The sequence below is a fragment of the Pleuronectes platessa genome, chromosome 7 (assembly GCF_947347685.1).
Source record: "Pleuronectes platessa chromosome 7, fPlePla1.1, whole genome shotgun sequence".
Lineage (NCBI taxonomy): Eukaryota > Metazoa > Chordata > Actinopteri > Pleuronectiformes > Pleuronectidae > Pleuronectes > Pleuronectes platessa.
This window is the reverse complement of record NC_070632.1, coordinates 12,579,907-12,603,411: the sequence shown is the minus strand read 5'-3', so window position 1 is coordinate 12,603,411 and position 23,505 is coordinate 12,579,907. Positions and strand designations below refer to the sequence as shown.

Sequence of the window (23,505 nt, the reverse complement as noted above, 5' to 3'; positions counted from 1 at the left end):
ACAAGATAATTTTGAAAAAAACAGGAGATCATTTGAGTCCCAAAGCAACAGAGATGGTGGAAACATTGAGGTTTGTTTATCCCATGAGACGTTAAAGCCTCAAGTTCAATGTGTGGTCCGTAAGCTAATTACTGAGCTCCAAGAATGTCAAACATCATTATCAATATCAATGTGCAGTTTGCAGACACAAAACTTTAACTTCCACCTGAACATGAGTGATAAACGACCGTGCCTTGCACATTTTCATTCTTTTAATCTTATTCTCACTCTCTTACTGAACAACCAGTGCATTTCTATAAATATATAGAGCGAAACTGAAGATGCAAATCCTATATTGTGATATCAGTTTAAACAATCTGACTCTTAATTTATTGATGTTTTTAGTAATTCATACTTCTGGTCTTGCTTGTGCTTCTTATCTGGATATTGTCTATATTCTTTGCAGCATGTTCACAGACTGTTCATGATGCTTCTCCATTGTTTCTATGATGCTCTCTTGGCCAGATATCTATTGATTCTTCTTTTAGATCTGAAAACGACTTCTACCTCCTTAAATAATGGACTTAATATTTGAAAAACCAAATCAGCAACTCACTTTCCCATTGTTTGCCATTCTCTTTTATATGGACAAGGAAAATAATCTAAGTGCACCAAACTTCTCGCCATAGCAGATCCTTCAATGCAGTCAGTACATAATACACCGACTATTTCACTACATTAGTTTGCATCTTCCATTTGTAGTTCTCATGTATTTCTGCTTAATGCACATAGTCTAGGAGTACTGGAAGAAAGAGACCCATCAGAGTTCCACTATATGATCACACACACCACATAGTGTCTCATGGTTTGGGTTCTTTGTGTTTGTCCCCCTTGCCTGTTCCTCCTTGCACAAGTGGAGCGCGCAAATGAGTCCAAGTGTGCGTCTCAGCGCGGGGCTTAAAAGTCTGTAAGCTTGCTGACAGCTCAGCACCAGAGGTTGGAGGGTCAGCTGAACCCAAACGAACACAGGGGAGAGGTATACGACTGTCTCTCCTGGAGAACAGCACATTATTCATTGCCCCCTTTCTAATATTACATCAGGAGCACACAACTCTTAACAACGCACACACAAACACTTTCAATTTGTCAAATCAGTACTATTTGGACTCACACCAAACTTTCACTTGGTCAGAATTTTCATTTTTGGGGACAAACCCATCCACAGCACCGACTTCATCACACGGATTCATTTCCATTCGGGCTAATTAATCTCCAGTCAGTTGTCAAGTGATGCAGTTTTCGACAAGTGTGTTTAATTAAACCCTCCTGTGCGTAAAAGTCGTGTGCGCACAGATGGCAGGTTGGGAGAAAGGGCTCCAGCAGCCTGACACAAAGCGCTGCAGCCACCAGAGGATTCAGAAGTGGATGGAGAAGTGGACACACGAGCAGCTTACTCCAAATATGTGAGTGCGTAATTCCAAAAAGAGAAGAGTCCTCAAAATAGGCCAACGACAGCGGTGAAGATGATGAAGAGCGCAGTTTTTATCCTTATTGTCGTTTTACTTTATAATACGAGTGATCAAAAAGGTGGACTCACCAGTGCTCGTGGAGGATCAGTTCTTGGAAATGGAAACGGATGATAAGACGCGCGAGGTGCGCAGCCTGGCAAAGGGGCTTGGATGGTAGATCATCCGCGCGCGCTCCCGGAAACCCCTGGCTTAACGCGTGCGCGCACAGGGCGGCTAATTCCCTGATCGTTCCACAAGGCAGGAGAGGAAGGTGTGATGTGTGTGTGTGTGTGTGTGTGTGTGTGTGTGTGTTTGTGTGTGTGTGTGTGTGTGTGTGTGTGTGTGTGTGTGTGTGTGTGTGTGTGTGTGTGTGTGTACGCGCACAATAGCTTATCTGAAACTGAACCATGCCTACCCACTTATTATCTCAATTAGTCAAATGCAACAATATCCCGTCATAAACACAAGTTAAAATCCCTGCGTTGAAAAAATCTCTTAAATTGAAGCACATACTAACAACAAAATATATGACAAGAATAAAAAGTGAAAGTACTCAAAATGCTCAAAAACACACGATCATATCTCCCATATTTCAGCTTCACTTGATTGGCTGCCTGTGTACTTCAGTATTGATTTATAAATATTGCTGCTGATAGACTTAAGGCTGCATGATTTGCCATAAAGCACAGTGATGCTCACATTCACACCTACGGACTATTAAATGAACCCTAGTCTGCATGTCTCTGGACTGTGGGAGGAAGCTGGAGTACCTGGGGAAACCCCACTGAGATGGATGGAAAACATACAAACTACACACAGCAGAATACCTCAGCTTAACTGGGATTCAAACCTAGAACCATGTATTGTGAGACAACCACTGCATAAAGTGCCATCCCTGGTGCTATATAAATAAGGTCATATTATTATTATTATTATTATTATTAGTAATAGTAGTAGTAGTATAAACACTGATCTTTGTTACATAGCTAATCTCAGAAAACTGGAAAAACTGTCATCACTCTTAAATAACTCAAACATCTAAACAACAAACATTTCAATGGGAACATTCACATGACAACAACGCACGGACAAACAAAGTGGTGCTCACAGAAAGTGTCAGGTTTGTTTTATTGTGACTTGTGTTCCTGTTTTATACGGGTACATTTAACTCGGATACACACATACCACCTGCATGTCTAAGCTCTCTCGGTTTAGGTGCAGTGTTTGGACAGACAGTCGCATGCGGTGACTGACAGGACAGTGTGGTGGCTCCTAGTGTTGTTGGCACACAGGACGGGTACTCTGAGGGGCTCTGTCTCCACGGCAGCACAGCACACACACTCCTGCTCCACAGCGGCCCTCTCCAGGGAGTACATGGCCTTGCTCCGGCATTTGCCCTGAGGGACGGACAGATGGACAGCACCACAGGGAGAGAGAAACGGCGGGACGGTGAGGGACAATGTTAGGATTTCACTGAGCTTTGCAGGCTAATCCTCGAGGGAAAAACCCATTAATCATCTATAAAAAAATATGTGTGTGCATGACTGTGTGTTTACTTGGTCGCTTAAATGAGCCTTTAGTCTTCAGGGAATGAATACGTCTAAATAAAGTCCCCGAGGTGAGAACATGTGTGCGTGTGCGGTCTCTCACCTCACAGTAGTGCAATTCTATCTGCTGCTCTGATTGGCAGTCATCCACTTTGATGAAGTTAAGAGTTCCCACTGTCCTCCTACACTCTGGCTCCGTACCTTTGCATAATCACACACTCGAGTTAGAATCAGAGCATCTAGACGTCACACAGTAGTCTGGTGCTGCAGAGGCCACAGCTCAACTTACACATCTCACAGCAGGTCGTTCCAATCTGGCTGACTTTCCCCTGAAAACAAACAGAGCAGCACAGAGTCTTTGTTAGTATTTGTGGCAGACACTCAGGTGGGGGGAAGAGGGAACACTGTAAGATGGACGGAGGGTTGGTGTGCTCCTCGTACCCCCTCATCCAGACAGGCTTGGCGGTTAAACGAAGGACAGGTGGTCACTCTGGTCTGCTGGACGAGATCTCCTTTACTGTTTACACCACAGGTATGAACGCTGCAACCGTCCTCCTTGGTGGTGTTCACCTGGAGGTACAGATAATTGTATAGCATGGTATATTATAGTACAGTACAGTAAACCATGATGTACTGGTTACAGTACATTTTTACATTTACATTTCATTTAGCTGACGCTTTTGTCCAAAGTGACTTACAATAAGTGTATTTAACCACGAGGGTACAAACTCAGAACAACAAGAATCAAGAAAGTACCATTTTCTTATAGTCCCTGACAGTACTGGATTTGTCTATAGTATACTGAACTGTACTATTCTACACTGTACTGCATTATAGTACATTATACTGTACAATACTACTCTATTCTATACTGTATTGTACTATACTATATTATACCGTACTATACCATACAATACAAGAGTATACAGTACTATACTTTAGTGCACTATACTATACTGTGCTATACTATACTATAACATAATGCACTATAAAGTACTGTACTATGCTATACTATATAGCACTATACTATACTAAACTACTGTATATTGCACTGTACTGTCCAATACTACACTAAACATTTAGTTTAGTTAAATGCAGCACACACCAATCAGCCACAACATTCAAACAGTTAATTGTTTGTATGTTTTGAATGAAAGTATATCATGACATGGCACAGTATTTGTTATAGTAAACTGTATTATAGAAGAGTATATTATGATGCATGAGCCAGTCTGGATTAAATGATAAGAAGATATTTTTTCCTGCAACAGTAACTGAGTGTGACATGATTTTTGGAGGCACCGACCACAAAGCACATACCTCCACAACGATCATTTTTCCATCGGGCCTCTGCAGGAAGCAGGCGGTGGGAACACAGCGGCCACAGCAAGAATTCTCCTCCTTCTGCAGAGTGTATCCCTGAAAGGGTTGCGGATTGATACCACATGTTATTTCATATATCAAGACACCAGAATGACATTACTGTAAATAGAAATATATAAATGGTTATAAATAATCAACTATTTACCTCTGTGAATAGAGTGACTCAGAAAATGATGAGGTCAAAATTTAAGGATGAAGAGGGAGGAGATTGGATGAGAGGATTAGAAAATATTTGATGAGAAGGATGGACATGAAAATGTATTGGTTAGTTATGATGATGATAAACAATATGGGGATAATAAAAAAATAATAACGAAGGAACGATGGTTACCATGGGGCAAGTGGGACATCTGAACCGTCTGCAGGATAGACTGTATTTATTGATAGCCCCACGCTCTATTGTACACTCACAGTGTGTACATACATCCACCATCAGGCTCTCCCCTGCCTGCACAAACACACACAGATCAAGATGGATGACTGAAAGTACTATTCAAATTGTTTCAATATGAGGGCGTTGCTTTCTGCATGACTTACTCCTATCACAGTGTTGTTGAGGACACAGGCGTCCATGGGAGCTGTAGAAAGAATAGCACAAATACTTTATTGCCATTTATTAAAAAAGGAAAATAAACCCAATCCTTTATTAGTTTGGATTCAGGGTAATAGACAAAACAAGGTGAGAGAGCCTCCAGCTGGACGGATACTGTAACTGCAACTCCTGACTCATAAAGCCAGCTTGCTGTACCAGATTCTATGGCTGCATCTGTGTTTTCCTACCCTGTGTTAGTGTGTGTGTGTGTGTATGTGTGTGTGCGATTTTCATATGTATGTGTGTTTACCACAGTGGCAGCGGGGGCAACAGTCCTGGGTGTCGCAGCGTAACTCGGTTCCCAGCGGGCAGGACGGAGTGTCCATGACGGAGCAGCTGACGTTGGTGACGGAAACAAACACGTCGTCTTTCCTTTTCACACACTGATTTAACACACATTTATCATGTGGGGACTGCCACACCTCACCCACCTATAAAAAGACACAGGTGAGATTACAATCAACAATAAAATCAATACATGCTTATAATCTTCATCCAAAGCAATTATGAGTGAGGTGCACATGAAAACAACTCTACTAATATGCCACAACTTGTATAAAGTATTATTTTAATGAGTTTAGCCATGTAGGGTACTAAAATAACTACCTTTAACTCCAACAGAAAATTTATATTGATATGCATTTATTATTTGTATAAGGAGGATTCATCTGTAAACATACACTTCTGAGTCTTCCCCCGATTAGTGTGTCTCCTCGCATCGTTCCCCCTGACTCCACACAGCTGGTTGCTGAGCACTTCCCACAGCACGCTCCTTGTGATGAAGTGTATGTTGAGCCCTTTAATGTACAACAAATATGTCATGATTAATGGTAGCTAGAAATATAATGCATGCCTGGTTTGGTGTGTGTGTGTGTCTTACCCGAGGGCATGTCCGATCGCAGACAGGCGGAGTACACTGAGCGATGTGCAGGGATGTCTGTTTGTCCTGCAGCTGGGTGCAACTGCACTTCTCACATCCCTCCTCCCATCCACCGCCCACCGGGTGAATCACCCCACCGACCACACACACCTGCAGAGACACACAACAAGAAAACAGGACAGTGTTAAACAGTCACGGTACAGAAATGGAAACGAATGCACTGAAAGCTAAACACACACACACATACACACACACACACACACACATAAACACCGAACACACACACACACACACGCACTCACCTCATCGGGCAGGCAGCTGGTCTCTGTGCAGCCACAGTCGTTGGTTGAGGAGGATGTGATGAACCCGGGGGGGCAGGTGTGTGTGGAGTTGTGGCAGCTGCACGCACATTCAAACACATCACAGCACGTTGTCTTTTTCACTGAGAGCTGGCGATGTGATGGACAAGTCGGGGGGGCTCGGAGAGGGCACTCTTCCTTTTTGCAGACTGAGACAGAAAAAATAGTTTTGAAGCCTCATATCTAAGAGAGTTAACATGGATGAGTTCTCTCTTTTACAGAGTCTGTATATTGGAGGGTGAGTTGTCAGCCTACCACATTTATGTATGGGCTGACAGTCCCCCGGGTTTATCAGAACCACAGTCTGCCCATCTTCACAGCGCGGCACTTCAGGCGGGTCACACTTCTCTCGATCACACACTGAAAAGTCAGAGTGATAAGGTCTTTTGTGGATGTGCATGATGAAAACAGAGCATATAACAGCTTATACATTATCGAGCTGATATATTTCCTTCACTATCGAGGTAGCACAGTTTTTTTTACTACAAGTTAATTTGTCTATTGCAAATAAATGATCTCTGAGTCTAAGTTTGTAGCATCACAGCTGTGATGTTTCAGCTCCACCCTCTCTTCTGGGATTGACGTAGTTTCACAAACGCACTTTTTATCTGGAGGAATTAAACCTCAGAAAGACCAGCAATGACTTGTTCAACAGAAACCGCCAACACAATGGGGCTGATGTTAGATGTGCAAATAGAAGCTTTGCAATAACTATAATAATAATTGTTATAATAGTATACTATATAGTGTTATTTACTTACCACACTCATACTCTGGGCAGCACTTCGAACCTCTCTTCTCCTTCAGGACCTCACAGGCTCCACACACTGGATCTACACACAGACACACACAGGGACAACTCATTTGAAAGGTTTGTTTAAATCCGAAAAGCAAATAATTCAGGCTTTGCAAAACCACAAAAAAAGGCACTATGAGAAAAAACAATAACAAGAGGACGGATAATTACTTCTGACGTCATTGCAGGGCCGGGCAGTACAGTTGATGTGTTGCTGGTCCAAACACATGCAAATCAAACAGGGGTTCTCATCTGGTACCCAACTCTGCATATGCTGTAAAAAAAAAAGAAAACCATATTCATTTTTTATTGGTTACATTAAACACCAGGGGGCGCTCACAGCACACTTTAATAGTGCACACTTCTTTTGCTTTGTTATGTGTTTTTCTGTCGTTAAGACGTTTGCATTATTCCCTCTCACATTCAGTCCTATTGTTCTCAATGTCATGTGTCTCACCGTATACGTGCGTCCTCCTTGGTCGACACACTGGCTGCAGGCCTCTGGTGACACACACTGTCCGTGATGCAGAACCATCCCTCCAGTGCAGAAACAGCCTTCAGTGGGCGTGTCCATGCAGGCTGTCGCGTTAGCCCTGGCAACTGACCAGTCACCACGCAATGTCTGTATGTTGTCACATGTTTGCACGCAACCTGTCATGCATGCGTAATAGTCCGTGGATCTGGGGCACGGGTATGCTACAACGTAAAACAGGGAAAAGTTTAGGTACACATTCATATTTGACATGTGTTTGTTGTTGTGTATGAACTGAAACATTAAATACTCAGTGCATAAAAAAAAAGAGACTCACGGCAGAGGTGAGGTCTCCTCCAGTCCACACACACGCCCCTCTGTCTGCAGAGGCGTGCATAGTGCGTAATGAGCTCACACACATCTGACTCCATACATGCCTGCTCCTCACAGTTGGCGAGGAACACCTGAACGGGAACGAGATCGTGGCACGACTGAAACACCTCCGAGCGCAGGGCCTGACATCCCATAGCTGCAGCAGGCGCACACCTTTGGAGTCCCTGCCTCGGCAGACACACACTGCCATCGGCAGCCACGGTCCAGTCTGAGGTAAAGGCTAACAGGTCGGCGGTTGAGCTGCCGTTACGTAAAGAGAGGACGCTCGCCTTATCCTCCCCACAGGCACCTGTAGGAAAGAGAAGTGTTGCACTTGTGATGGAAGCAAATAAGAGAAAGAGAAACAGGGGGAACGTATAATCGGTGTTGTTTCTGTTACCGCAGAGTCCAGCAGTGTGGCTGGTGGTGGAGGAACTCCGCAGCGTGATGGTGAACTCGTTGTTCTGAGGTGTGAAAGCCACGACATAACCGTGGTCTGATTTCAGCTCCAGCATCACTCCGCCGTAACGCACCACTTCCAGACCACCAAACTGCCATGGCAGGGCAAGCTCTTCCTGGTCAATCACTGCCTACTCCAAATAAAACACACACACACACACACACACTTGTATAGTATATTTCAGTATCAGTCCAGGTATCTAAACCACCAAAACTCACACACACACATACCGTCATATCATCCTTCAGCAGCAGCTTATGTGCTCCGTGAATCACTTCCACTGCTTTCATGCAGACCTGATTGTAATTCTCTGCATTCTGACAAGGTCCGCTGTGGAGTTTGACCTCTGACCCCTCGCCGAGGCTTCTGCTGACAGTGAGAAGTGTGTAGGAGCAAGAGCCCTCCCCGTGCAGCCTGAGTGCCACGCCGTCAAACCTCACCACATGATTGGTGGAGCTGCCCATACACGTGCCTGTCAACACACACGAGGCAGGAGCAAGAGAGAGTGTTTTTGCACAGTAGTCAGGACAATGTGTGATCCTCCAGCATTCAGACCTATCAGCTTAAGTGGCTAACGTGCAATTGAAATACAGTAGATGAGTTAAATGTGATTGCTATAAACTTTGATTTAAATCTGATTTTGATGATGCACATACAGGGACACTCCCAGTGGCAGCCGCAGGCCTCCTGGACTTTGACGGGTGTTATGTTGTTTCTGCAGGCCGGTGGCTCCAGTCGGTCACAGCTGACTTTGTGATTCTGCACGGTCACCACCCCACTGGGACGGCACAGAAGAGAGTGGCAGCCGTCCTCCAGCAGCCACGACTCACCAGGCTGTAGCACACGAACACAGATCCAGTTGCTCTGAGGACCGTTGAAGGTTGCTGCATCGATGTAAGTGGTTTTCAAACTTAACACACATTACTCACCTTTCTCTGAATTCCATTATCATCCACACACACTCCTGGTGGACCAGCTGGGAAACAAAGCACAGAACATCTCTACTCAAGCCACCAACCGAGGTTATGGTTTCAACCCTGTTTGTTTGTTTGTTAGCAGGAAGATTCCAACCCTAACCCTCTTGCTAGATTTTCCAGGATTACCAGCTTTAAGGGTGACTTTGGGCCTTACCTGAGGTATGAGCTTAACTGATTTCCATTCTAGTTAAAAATATAATATCCATGTTAAAACTATAACAGAAGAGACAGAAGAATTTCTTGCCTTTGAATAGTTATGCCAAAACAATCTAAGTGTATGTTTCTGTGTAAGCACCTCTGCAGATCCTCTCAGTGTAGCCATGGTCCAGGGTCAGCAGCATCAGTAACTGATCCATGCTTCTCAGTTGCAGGGTGTTGTCTTGGTTTCCATGGCGCCCCAGTATGCCGAGCTCACTGCTGTCATAGCTTGATCCCACCCCGACGGGGAACACCGACACACCTGAGGGATGACACTCTTATCTGTGAACTCTGACAGAGGGGAGTGAAGGACTGAATTCTGAACTGAGGCATCCAAAGTGCATTTCTTAATTGCTCCCTTACCTGCCACCAGTGCTTCATTAGCTGCTTCTTTGACATCATCGCTCGATTTGTCAGTCACCAGCATCACCACGGTCTTGGGGACGCCCACTCTTCCACCAGTGCTCGGTGAGATGGACATCCGCACGGCGAACTGCAGCGCGGACCCTGCAGAGAGTCGGACTGAGCAGTTAAACTACGTGTGAATCGGTGTCTGGTTTAATGTGCGTTTGTGTGAATGCAGTACCGAGTGCCGGGGCAGCGCCGGTCCTGCTTGGGATGCTCTCAACCAGGTTCAGGAGCTGGGATTTGCTCTGTTCTTCCTTCCAGGTGAGCTCTGCCGTGTTGGTGTCTCCATACTGAACCACACTCACCTGAGTGCCATTCAGACCTGCACTCACAAACAAGGTAATAAACCAGGGGATCAATGCAGGGGAGGAAGATTGTAGTAGTGTATACTGTATGTACATTATGGATTGAACAGAGCATTGGGGCCATAATAAAAAACTGGAGACAGGTGGAACTAATAACAATACTTCACAACAGCTCACATAATGACGTACAGTAAATGTTTTCGTACTTTAGGTTCTGGGTGGAGCCTACCTATATCAGCATCCTTGATGAAAGCTTTCACAAATGTCTTCATGTCCTCAAACTGGTTTCCGGCCTTCAGCAGGAACATCACATCCACAGGCTTCTTACACGGCACTGTGCAAAAACACATTCACAAATAAACAGCAGCTAAGGATCCCGTGTCGACTGAATGATTAACTCGTCTGTCTTCCATACCTGAGGGTGGCAGAGTGGAGAGTGTTGGGGGGACCAGTGGTGGCAGTGTAGGGGACTTGGCCACCACTGTGGTGTGTATGATGTTGACTACGCGGTGAATCAGCGACGTCAGATTGTTCAGGTCAGTAACCATAATCGGACGATCAGGGTAGCTGAACTTCATTAAGTCAATCTCTTGCAATTTTGGTCCAACTCCAATAGGATACACTTTTGTGTTGTCCCTGAAGGATGGAGGACGTGTCACCGTGTCAGTGGGGGGGGTTTCTGTCACAAGGAATACGAGCTGAGAAGGGGTGTGGCCACGTGGCGGCTTGGTGCTCGCAATGTCTTGGAAGACGCTGGAGATGGCTGCGCCTGTGTTCGTCTTGCTTCCACCCCTCCAACGAATCTGCCTCAGTCGTTGCAGCAGCTGGGTCTTCTGCCGCCGCACTTCCCACCTACTGATCTCCACTGTGACTGTGACTGAGTATTGGATCACAGTGATGCGAACAAACTCCTCCTTTTCTGTCAGCTGCGAAATAACTTCCATCAGGAAGAGGAGCGACTTGTTAAAGTTGGCCTCACCAACCGAATCAGAGCCCTCCACTATAAACGTGACGTCATGGATAGGGGAAATGGGAGATGCCGATGTGGTGGATGGAGAGGTGTTGTGGAGGTGTCGTGTGGGGTTTGGCTGCAGACCAGGAGTCAGGGTAGTGGTGGTCGTGAGCTGGCGAGCTTTACCCGTAGGGGACTTTGGCGCAGGAGGTTTCGGCTCCTCAGGGTCCAACCCCAAGGTGCAGAGGTAGTCTGACAGCTCAAACAGACGATCAGGCAGCTCAGCTGTGCTGCTCAGCACGTAGGCCCTGTTTTCTGGGTTGGCCTTCGTGATGTCATTGATCTGACCCATGTCTACCCCAGGACCCAGCGCCACTGTCAGGGTTGTGATGGCTTTTCGACGGAGCATCTTGACAGTGCTGCGCATGGACCGAGGGTTGGCACTGGCAGTCAAGATGATGGCAATACGGCCAGCATGCTCACGCTTGTTCTTATCATAGATGTTGATTACCAGATACTTGATAGCCTCATCCAAGAAAGCTGCATCTCCCCCCGTGTAACGCAGGTCATGCACAGTCTTCTTAAAGAGCCATTTCTGAACCTGCAGGCAAACGTGACGGCAAGAGAATCAGGATGATGAGGAAACCGTGTTTGGATCATCACTGTTTTATTTTTGAGCCAGCGAAAAGGTTATTTCTGAGCTACAGGCACCAATACCAGTATTCTACCCTTTTATGTCGACGTGTAAACAAATTTTACTCCTTATTTTGTGTACAATATCCAGTATCTACCTGCAGGTCATAGGTCTTCACTCCAGAGTGGTAAAGCAGCACTGTGGCTCGAGTGTGAGCCGAGCCCATGCGAAACCGTTCCACCGATCTCAGTATGAAGTCCTTGGCTGCCTGAAACTCCTCTTCGGTAAGAGCTTCCGAACCATCCAACAGGAATGCCAGATCCATGGCGCGGTCGCACGTGCCCTCGGGCATTGGGGTGGTGAAGGGCAGGGTCGTGAAGGCGCTGTAGGTTGGTGTTGGTGTGGGAGTGGTGTACGTGGTGAGGGAGGTGCAATCTTCACAGCTGAGGGTGTTGTTGTCACAGTGACTGAAAGAAGAGAAACGTCAAACACCCGGAAACGTGCAACAAATCGATTGCTGCAAAACGCTGAGTGATGTGATTCAACGTCACCATATTCTGCAGTGGTCTGGATCCTCATGGTTCAGAATGACCTTATTGCCGTGGGAGATTCTCTGACCCTCATGGACACACACCTGACACTGAGAGGGATCCACACAGCGCATGGCCACCTCGTCCAGTAGTTGCCCTGAGAAAAACGTTTGTATTTCAACGTGTTCAAATACACCAATACTGTGAGTGTTTAGTAGTTGTCGTACCTGAGGGGCAGACAGCATGGCAGCCTTCCACACATGAGAGCGAACAGTGGAGGGGATCTGGGTGCTGGCAGGTGATTGGGCAGGCAGCCCCACAAGTGTTATACCTCCACTGGCATGACTCCTCCCCTACGCCTGGGCTCCTGGGGTTCAGCTCCTCACAGCTCATGGCTAAGGAAACAAAGGGTTCAAATTAAAGCAGAATTATGGCAAATAAATGATACTTATAAAATCTTTAGGGATCTGTCCAGTAGATCCCCTCCACTGGCAACTTTGACAGTTCACGAAATGTCCACTAAAAATATTTTGTTGTTATTCTGGATAAGAGTCTGGCAACATTACACAACAATAAGTCTCAAAATGTGTCAAGTCAGTGGACTGGCACTGTTGCCCCATAAGATTTCCTTAGAGCCACTGCTGCCGTGTCAAGACTTCTTGCAAAGAGATGTGTCGGTCCGATTCCAAAAAAAAGGACAATCATTCACAAACACTAACATTTGTAAACATAGGGCCCAGATAGAAACAGCCTCTATTAATTCTATTAAGCCTCTGACTAAATTGGACCTAACGAAATATGACTCTCTCTTAGTAGCAAAAACAAGTAAATTTTCTCCAATTAACAACTTCTACCACTAAAGAAGAGTTACAGAACATCGCATCACATCTTACATGATTAAATTGATAACACAGACAGAAATATAAAAAAAAATTTAAACCTAATCCTGCAAGTAAACAATTTAAACAAAGAGAACATAGACAAAATAGGGCAACTTCCGGTTCAGTGAGCAGAACAACAAACGTGTTAAATAACAAAATGGAGAAGTTCTTCACACTCACGGCACAGATCATTCGACCTCCAGCTGATAGCCACACCCCTCTCGGAACAAGCTTGAGCGTAGGCCGCGATGACGTCGCAGAAACACGCGCAGTCGCCCACTGACGGACAGGAGCACGCTGCCTCCACGCACATGTCCACATACGGCTCTGCATCCACCTGGAGACACACAGGAAACGGTCAAGAAAAGACCAAGAGTATGAGGAATGCACATGGTATCATGGTTATATCTGGTGGGTCTGTAATAACACTCACCTGGCTGTTGCATTCTCTAAAGGGGGGAGCTGTGATCACACGACAGGACTGCTCCACTGATACTAGCTTGACAATGTTGTCGCTGCATGGAATCGGTATCTACACACACACACACACACACACACACACACACATGAACATGAACATATATACACACACCCTTCCATTGTATTATGATGACAGCACAGATATTAAAAGTGAAACAGGGCTGGAGAGAACATATGATATTTCCCAATTTTGAAAAATAGCTTCTTCCCTAAAGCTGTACTTTTCCTCCACTGTGCAATTTCGTAAAATGTATCGTGTGACATTTTTATTTATTCTATTCATCACGTCACCTTAAAACACTATGCAATAACTATCATATTAATCATACCTTAAATAATTGTGCATTATTCATCCTGTTTATGTTCTATATCATAATTATCTATAACAGCAACTTTCCTGCTGTTGTATGTTCTTTACACAGGTCGACCCGTGTTTACTACATTTGATTGAAGAACATTATTAATCTTTTTGCTTTGATATTTGTATATTTGCCTGTTAAATCTTAATAGGTACAACTGATATGAGAATGGTACTTTTATAATTTTGTCATCCTTGCACAATAACAACAACAACAAGCTCTTGAATCTTGTTTCTCAGTTCCCTAAATGTCTGAGACTTTACCTGAGTGACGTCGGCACAACTGGGAACCACCTTCCAGGAATTTCCAAAGTGTGAGAAGTCGACCTCGAGCTGATTGTTACTGCTCATCAGGTCGTTGTTGACGTTTCCATCAAAGTTACCACACAAACCGCACACCCGGCCCTACACACGATGACAAGTATGGAACAAAAAGGTGAATAAAAACGTTTCAACCAGAACAAACGAAAAGTGTTTTCATACCCATGTACCCTGTACGTGGCTGAGATGTGGACCAGGAGACGGGTTCCCTTGTCCCAGCTGAGGGAAATGTGCTTCCCCAGCAGCAGAGTGTAAAACTGACCAGATCTCACAATCTCCACCTGTGAGCCGGGCAGCACCGGCTTCTTCATCTTCACCTGAATGAGAGAAAAACAGAGTGATGTCCCAGTCCCACTCACATGTATGCAATGTACTGCACCACCACATCCATGTGCCTCTGAGTTTGTTACCTCTCCGTGCTGCATTAAAATCAATCCTCCATTGTAAAAGACTGTGACAGATTTTGCACAGCGATGTCCCACAATTCCACAGGCCTCATTCTCCACCAGCACTCTGAATGAACCCTCTTCTCCATGACACATATCCTGATAATTGATAGATTAAGAGATTAATTATGTATATTTGACAGCTATATTAACAACTGCCTTTTTCTGGATCTGTTACCTGGACCAGGACATACTGGCAGAGGCCAGGAAACGAGAACTTGTGACCATCAAAGGTGATGTAATGCCCCTCCCCCACCGTGCGGCACACGCCATCACACACCTTCTCTGTGCAGCGCCACTTCCTGTTCTCACACACACTGCAAAACCAAAAGTCTGTTGAGCCAGCACAGTGCAGGTATCACCCATCATAGACCCACACATGCAAGCCATTCGATTTACCAAGTGTTGCAGTCTACAGAGATGGCCTGTCCCGATGTATAGGGTCGGTTGTTATGGTAACAAGGACACTGCTCCGGTGCAATGCAGTCTCTGCGGTGACGCACCTGAAATCAATCCACTCCATCTTAGATGTTTGGTGCTTTATCTACAACACACACACACACACACACACACACACACACACACACACACACACACACACACACACACAACTACCACACCACTCACTGTGCCGGGAGGACAGAGGCAGCCGGGGATGCAGGCGAGGCTGACGCAGGGCAGGTCCAGGTTCTGGCAGGTCCTGGCACATTCAAGGCCTTGTTGTCCAGCATCACACTGAGCACGAAATAACGGAGGAGGGCACTGGGTGGACCGCCGCTCTGCATCAAGAAACACCACATGTCGTAGTTGAATTAGTTTAAGTTAGCGATCAATTTCTTCAATGGAAAACGTATTTGGGGCCCACGAGAAATTATTACCACCAGGAAGAAGCTTATGTTTTTGCCCCTTTCTATTTAAAGCATCAGACCAAAACTACAAAATGGATTTCCAGGAACATGGGCCAGGACAGATTGTAATGTTTTATGTGTGGATCTGGACAATCTTTTTCTTTCATATTGCGTTTTCGACTTTTTCACCTTCTTCCTAGAGAATAGTTCATGGATCTCGATGAAGAAAGTCAAGGGTATTTAGGGGAACACTATATCTATGACTGTGGGAAATTTGGTGCAGCTTGAATGTGATTAAAGGGAGTGATGGGCCTTGTGAGTGGGAGCGAATAATGTAACTTTTTCAGACTAAAGACAGACCCAGTTGTTCACTGTGTAAAAGGGTAAATCTAAAGTTAAATACAGTTAATCAAATGAAAGATGTAACAACACAAGTATTTCAACTTTTATTCAAAGGTCATAGGTCAAGTCTAATTTTACCTCTGGATGGTGCCAGGTCATCATCGTAGAAGAGGTCAGACAGCAGAGTGCTCGTTTCAGGGGAGCTACAGCGCATGGAGCCGTTCTCACAGTAGCTACACACCCATACAAAAAAAGTAAATCAATATAATATAATAAGATTCGTTTCTGAAGATACACGCGCACAGTCACTGACCAGATACTGTTGTGATCCGCGTAGACGTCATTCGGCTGGTAGAGCTGTCCGTCATGCAGGCAGGTGCACTGGTCAGCTGTCACACATTCCCCAGTGTCGCTCAGATAGGTTCCACTGGGACAGAAACAGCCCTCTTCACAGACCCTCTCCCCCTCGCATCCGGCCTCAGCCCCAGAGAGAGCACTGCACGTCCGGTCACACACACTCCCACAGGCCTCATACACTCGGCCTTCAGGGCACTCCAGCTCTGACAAAACCAAACCAGGCCCGCCCCCGATTACTCATCTGATCTCAGTCCAGTTTGTAACTGTATAAACATGTGTAAACATCTTTTTGACACAAACAAGCTTTGAACCATCCTTGAAATTATGATACGAACAGATTTTAATGTGGATTTGGCGTGCGGATCTTTACAGACTCAAAGTTAAACCTTACCGAGAATATCTGTCTTTTAACTTGTTCCAAAAAGCTCTATTCTGTCTAAAACTGCAGTGAAACAGTCTTACAGTTACCAGTGTGTGTGCATAGGAATGTTGGGAGTGAGAGTTACCACAGAGCGAAGGAGACCTCCAGCTGAGCAGCACTCCTTTGGCAGCGCAGGCAGCCGCGTAGGCAGACAGAGAGGAGCAGAGACACTCCTCGCCGTCCTCACACGCGCACACGTCGTAACGACAGAATCGCTGGAACTCAGCCGGGTTCACCAGAAAGTGGCACGGACTGAACACGTCGGACATTATCACCGCACACGCCTCCTCTGCAAAACGTACTGAGAGGGGCAGGAGGGTTAGAAGAGTTGGGTTATTTGTATTGGATGACATGTGTCTGTGTAATAATAATAATAATAATCATAATAATGATGATAATAATAACAATAACAATAATACACATAATCATAAAACGATATCTCTGTTGCCTAGAATCATAAAATCAATATAAAAATGGATCTGCAGCCAATGAAGGAAGGTTAGAATAGGAGAGACACTGAGGATTGACGAGTACATCTTAGTGAGGATACCTCTTTTGGGGTTCGTGGCACATGGGTCGATCTGATGTTTGTGCGAGGATTCACAGTCTCCATTGATCCTCCAGGACTGGCCGAATGCCTGAGGAGCTGCCTCCACCAGTCCAGAACCAGACAAGAAGTCGTCACCTTGGTTACCGTTGAAGTTACCACAGAGACCACATGTCTGCCCCGCCCATCCTGGTCCCAGCTGGGGTGGTAAAAACAATTCAAGACATTTGTTTGATTCTCTCTTTTTTACACATGTTATCACCGAAAAAGATTTTTTTAATCTTTTAAACACAGTGCACCTTTAAGAGCACCCGGCCGCGCCCATCCCAGTCTAGACGTAGGTCATCTCCGAACTTGACGCGTACAGAGGACTGGACAGATCTCTGGATAAGTAGACGGCCTGTGGAATTGCACAAGACAAGGTAATGAATCGTTGAATTCAACACATGTGGAATGTAACTCTAATCCACTCATCTACCAACAAGGCGTACCATGATGCATTGGGGTCTGGATGTCCATGCTGTTGACAGAGACAACTCCGCCGTGCTTCAGCTTCACTGTCATGTCCTCCAGAGCGGGCAGGCTGAGCGTCACCGAGCGTGTGCACACGGCGTCCTGATCATCTGCACACTGAAACAATGACAGGTTAAAGAAAAGGCTAGTGGCAGCAAAGTGTCTGTTAAAGACAGGAAGAAGTGATTACCTGCACATTCTCAATGATGACAGAAAAGCTGTTCTCTGTGCAGTCTCTAGCCAGCAGATACTGACAGTGGCCAGTGAAAGTGAAGAACTTGTTGTCGAAGGTCTTGAAGTGCGACTGTCCCACCACCAAGCACTCACCTACACACAGACAGAACAGACAGAACAGACACATATTAGAAACACAGCAAATTTATTAACCAATGGGATAAAGAACAAATAGACTCATGACTTGGATCTCTCTCACCAGGGCAGCCTTCATTGGTGCATTCCCAAGAACCGTGACGACACACGCTGCAGGAAAGAGACACACTTTAGAAACATTGTGAAAGTACCTCCTCCGTGAGGTGCATGCACGGTGGACTCCTCACCAGGTGTTGCAGTCCTGGGAGATGGTGGACCCTGGAGGGAAATGTCGTCCCATGTGCACACAGGAACACTGAGATACCTCCACACAGCGATCGCCGTCCAGGACCTTGCCAACTGAAACACAGACATACACACCACATCACGACGGCTGCCAGAGAGACAGAGAGAGAGAGAGGAGGTGCAGCGAGAGGGAGGTTACCAGGGCATGTACAGCCGTCCACACACTCCTCCTTGCAGACCTCCTGGATGTTGAGACTGTGGCAGTTGGTGGAGCAGGACTTGGTGCATTCACTGTACTGCATCCCAATAGGACACTTGGGGACTGTTCGTGAGAAAAACATATATTGTTATTACTGATGGGACTTTTTAGGTTTCAATGACCTTTTGTTGACGGACACACTTACAGCACTGGCTCGCCTCCTGCCAGCCTCGCAGCAGGACTCCATGGGCGTGGCACGTGCGGGCGTACTCCAGCAGGATTGGACAGTAGCAGTCTTCGCCCTCCTTCTGGTCACAGTGACACGCCTCCTCCTGACACAGTACCAGGAAGGCCTCGGGAGAGACCAGGTGGGCGCAGTGCAGGAAAACACTGGAGGTCTGCAACACACTGCAGCTGGACAAAATCTATACATACACATGCAAACACACACAGACACACACACACACCCACACACAGAGGTATTGAGCTACATAGAGGGAAATTTCATAATGGAAAATGCTCTTCATAAATACTGTCCTGCTTGATTGAAATATTAAACCTAAAAAAAAAGACCTTTGATTGTTGTTCACTGAATAAACCTTTGATCTCGGCCCTGTCTCGTCCCTGTCATATCTTGTCAGCTTAAAAAAAATTGCAGTGGATCAGCAGTATGGCATTCAGTGAGTAGGTTTAAAGATGGAAAACATAAAAAAATAAATATTCACCAGTGGAGTCTCTCTGGTGTTGTTACAGGACCTGCTGAGCTTTGAGACACGTCGACAGGACTGCTCGGCTCCCTTCACTGCCCACGAGTTTGCAAAATCATAACTGTCCTCTGTTAGGAATCCTGAAAATACACACACACACACACAGACACGCACACACACAAATGAGTTGACAGATTTCTCCTTAATCTCATCCTACCACCACTGTTTCTCTTACCTTGTTATCTTTTCCTGTTCTAAATTGCTTCTCTTCCTGTTGCTGACCGGTGGTAACCCAAATCATTTCCTAAATTCCAGTAATAATGGAGCCTTCCTACAGTTTATTCACATAACCCTTACAGGCCCAGTTAAAGACTTTTGACATGAACCCATTTCCCCACGTGTACCCACCCTCTTGAGCGGTGTATTCATCAGCCGGTACGGAGTTGAAGTTTCCACAGAGGCCGCAGGTGCGGTTGGCGTGGTGCTTGGTCAGTGCCAGAGCGATGTTGGCTGCGTTATCGATGGTGACAGTGAAGCCAAACTCCTCACTCCAGAGCTTATAGAAGCCCAGCTCAGAGCCCACAAACACAGCGTGAGACGCATAGGGCAGAGAGAGTCTGCAGAGAAGATAGATAGATAGATAGATGGAGACTTTATTAATCCCGAGGGAAATTCAGCATACGGAGAGCATATTTATAGATACAGGAATGGAATGCAATGATGTGATTGTGTCAGTGTCCAGTAGGAAAGTGTTCTTGTGCTGCTGGAGTGGAAAGTACAACAAAATATAAACTGTATATATATTATAAAAACAGCAGAATATTTTTTTTATATAAATATATAGGAATATCAATCATTCAATCAATTAATCAAATTTTACTTGTATAGCCCATATACAAGAAAGGAGACACACATCAATCTCGGTGGATTTCTTTTGCAAAAGTCGTAAGTGAACTTAAACATAACTGATGATTGTTGCACGACAACTTAAATATTGTATAACTCCACCTTGTGTCGCCTTGTGTGAGTCTGCCATTTACAGACAGGTGCAACTCAAAGGCGTCTCCCAGATACAGAGTGACTCCTGTTCTTCTGCCATTGACAAAATCACCTGCAGAAACACAAAATGTTGCATTTTACTACAAGAGCCTGAAACAAACAAGACTGTACTTTGAGACTGCAAAACTTTAACAATGAAGGTAAATAAGATTTGAAACTATTATAATTGGTCTAAGGTACAGACACTATTTTATATCAGAGTGAGTATCAAACTCCCGCACGATGCACAGTATGAGCCACCGTTAGAATTCAAATGTGCTTTGTTCTTTTATTGAATCGCCTGATTATGACTCACCCAGTAGTATGAAGGAGCGATGGTTGCAGTCTCCAGCCAGTAGGTAGCTGCAGTCTCCAGGAAACTCGTACAAAACTCCATCAAACGTGTGAACGTGGTGTCGCCCGAACAGACTACATCTCCCTGTCAGACCTGCAACACAAGCTGGAAACACAACACAAACAAAGACATATGAAACAGCTCAGATTTGTGTGCAAACCTCAGAGAGAATGTGGACACCCTCTGATGTGACACTCACCTGCCAGATGCAGGAGAATCCAAATCCCTGGCAAACAACTCCTCATGCACACCTGAAACACACACATCTCCATTATCACCTACACCCACATCAACACCATCTTCTGATGTCTAAATATCAGCTCCTTCTCCAGCTCTCCAAGCTCCAGTCAGCCCTACCTCCATGGCTCCAGATGCAGGTGATTCACAGAATTGCAAAGAAAAAGCACACAATCCGCATGATGATATAATGTGATGCTCTTTGTCGAACAGGCAAAACGGAGAAGACGGTGAAACACTGTTACATGCAACCCCAATGGAAACTCTATTTTATAGCAAAGAAGGTATCCACCCACAGCTATTGTTGACTTTCGTTATAAAGGTCCCTCCCCTCGCCAGGTTATGTCAAGTGGGACTGAATATCATTCTGTCCGCAACTCGGTGCACTCAGACTGACTCCATCAAACAGCTTCAGCAGGACAATACCAGGATATGCCCACTGATCGCCTGGCCGAGTAATTAGTCTACACATGCATATCTTTGTCGGCGCCAACCCAAACAATTCTGGTGGAAAGCACACTTGCCGGAGCTATCTCACGCAATAACACTGCTTTGCTGGTGCCACATGGAATAACACATGACTCAGATGTGCCAAAAGGACACACACACACACATTAACACACACGCACACTGGGAACGTGTAAGGATCAACAATCTCAGGTGCAAACTGCGTCGATGAGCTAAAACAGAAAGAACAGAGGAGGAGAGAATAACATCTCCTCTTCTGTTCTTTCAAACACGTTGACTCATTCACACAGTGACACAATAGATCAAATATTAACTTGTATATCTTTAACATCTGAAACCTCTGAATTTGTGAGTCCGAATAAAAGCATTTAATGATTTTAAATCTTTGCTTATTCTCACAGAGGTCATTCTGGTTAATTGGAACTCTCCTCTGAGTAATGCTGAGCAAAGTTATGTTGTCAATCAATCAATCATCAATCAATCAATCAATCACTCAGACTTTATTAATATAGACATTTCCATAGTAACAAAATGTAACAAATTGCCTGCACACACACACACAAACACACAGCAAAATAGAAAAGTGAAGTGAAAAGAACAGAAATAGATTGAAAGATTGAGGGAAGAAGATAAAATGATAAAATCCAAGAAGAAATGATGAATTAAAATGAGCAAAATCCTAAAATAAAATAACCTGAAGAAAAATCTATTTAAAAGGATATCAAATAGCAAGGGTCTCAAACATAAATGAATAATTATAAACTCCACTTAACTACTGACTATGACGTGGGTAGAAATTCGAGAAGTGTTCATGAGGAAGGATGTCGACCAAGTGGTGTGGTAAAAGGTCTAATCAGCCATGCAAGGAGAAAAAAATGTGTGTGTGTGCGCGTGTGTGTGTGTGTGTGTGTGTGTGAAAAACGGAATTAATTACTTTGCCAAAAGAACATAGGGAGGATAAAAAAAATGTCATCAACAAGGCATCAGTTCCATCTAATATCACTGAACCAGCGACCAGTAAACCAGTACAAACACCAGACCACTGAAACAAGCTGGATTTTCACATTATTAAAGGACTTATTTCACCCCTTCATTTCCTGCTGTGACACGTCAAAATGTTTACCCATGAGAACAAAACGTTTTCCGGCACCACCCTGTAACAATGTGTTGTTAAAAATGTTTCTTAAGACTGTGTGGGTGTGCACAGTCAAGGCTGTGGCTGAAAGCACTTTCATTTTTGAAATAACACACAATGCAGGTATTAGCCATGATGAGAGCTGGTCTAAATCTCGAAATTCTAAGGAAAGGTGCACCATTGCTTCCATTCTTATTTGCTTTCGCTATGTGTTCACCAGACCAATAGTTTATGAAATGAAAAGAGATAATTTCATCTCAGAATTCCTTGCAGCTCCAATATTTAAAACGATGAACCTGTCCACGTTAATAACATCCACAACCGCATGACGACTGGTCCATACATGCAGATGGGTTCTATGAGAACCGCAGGTTACTTACAAATTCTACTTCACGTCTTTCTTAGGTCTCGTGACATTTGTATTGGGGTCGAGGTTAAAGTGATTAAAGGATCGTGATCAATTGACTTGACAGACTGTCGTGCTTGATTTGTTTTTGCTTATCTGTAAGGACGGAACAAATTTCATTCAGCTGCAATATGCAGCTTCACCACTAGATGTCACTACATTCTACACATTGAACCTTTAATTATATTACTATAAATTAAATAAAACACAAATACAAACAGATATGCATAATTTGCACTTATATAGGGCAAGCAAAACATGTGTTGGGTTCTATAGCCATCAGTAAAACCTTTTTATTTCAACAAAGACATTGATCAAATAAATCAGGCATTAAAGATTTTTGTCCAGATGCTCTGCAAACATTCCCAATGAGATACTTGGCCATTCTACTGGGTTGAGTTTTTATAAATGAATACAACAATGATTTTGTTAATTTATCCACTATCATAAAATAGTTACATCCAAATTGACTAATTTACTACTTATTGACACCATGTGCTGTCACGTGATCGAGAGGGCATGCCCGTGCACCGTATTCA

At 44.7% G+C, this 23,505-nt stretch overlaps 1 protein-coding gene across 2 annotated transcripts; it reads right to left on the bottom strand.

Moving 5' to 3' along the window:
- Positions 1-2,596: 2,596 nt before the first annotated feature.
- Positions 2,597-22,258, bottom strand: vwf (von Willebrand factor). 2 transcript variants are annotated; one of them, XM_053427392.1, is made up of 53 exons: positions 21,078-22,256; positions 20,920-20,971; positions 20,682-20,825; positions 20,336-20,438; positions 19,736-19,944; positions 19,346-19,467; positions 18,826-19,045; positions 18,621-18,743; positions 18,424-18,535; positions 18,300-18,346; positions 18,057-18,193; positions 17,845-17,983; positions 17,653-17,753; positions 17,357-17,552; positions 16,892-17,107; positions 16,342-16,588; positions 16,167-16,261; positions 15,466-15,617; positions 15,238-15,341; positions 15,017-15,155; positions 14,803-14,937; positions 14,563-14,709; positions 14,336-14,476; positions 13,667-13,765; positions 13,414-13,570; positions 12,580-12,747; positions 12,374-12,509; positions 11,980-12,289; positions 10,652-11,789; positions 10,466-10,570; positions 10,110-10,253; positions 9,887-10,030; positions 9,621-9,785; positions 9,278-9,324; positions 9,005-9,182; positions 8,579-8,820; positions 8,289-8,478; positions 7,854-8,198; positions 7,502-7,740; positions 7,216-7,318; positions 7,010-7,081; positions 6,504-6,608; positions 6,192-6,397; positions 5,890-6,039; positions 5,690-5,806; positions 5,260-5,440; positions 4,955-4,995; positions 4,749-4,865; positions 4,355-4,453; positions 3,476-3,604; positions 3,324-3,363; positions 3,138-3,235; positions 2,597-2,884 (listed from the first exon to the last, which is right to left on the bottom strand). In XM_053427392.1, the coding sequence occupies exons 1-53, from the start codon at positions 21,081-21,083 to the stop codon at positions 2,699-2,701; spliced, it is 8,538 nt and encodes a 2,845-aa protein (XP_053283367.1). In that variant the 5' UTR covers positions 21,084-22,256; the 3' UTR covers positions 2,597-2,698. The 2 variants fall into 2 exon arrangements, with proteins under 2 accessions (XP_053283367.1, XP_053283368.1); XM_053427393.1 differs by lacking the exons at positions 2,597-2,884; positions 3,138-3,235; positions 3,324-3,363 and having other exon boundaries at positions 4,355-4,455; positions 21,078-22,258.
- Between the last annotated feature and the right edge of the window lie 1,247 nt (positions 22,259-23,505).

Excerpts from the sequence above, each read along its gene's own strand:
- vwf (XM_053427392.1), bottom strand. Across the intron at positions 12,510-12,579 it reads CCATGCTGTCTGCCCCTCAG|GGCAACTACTGGACGAGGTG; the intron begins GTACGACAACTA and ends CGTTTTTCTCAG. Across the intron at positions 12,290-12,373 it reads CCAGACCACTGCAGAATATG|TCACTGTGACAACAACACCC; the intron begins GTGACGTTGAAT and ends CTCTTCTTTCAG.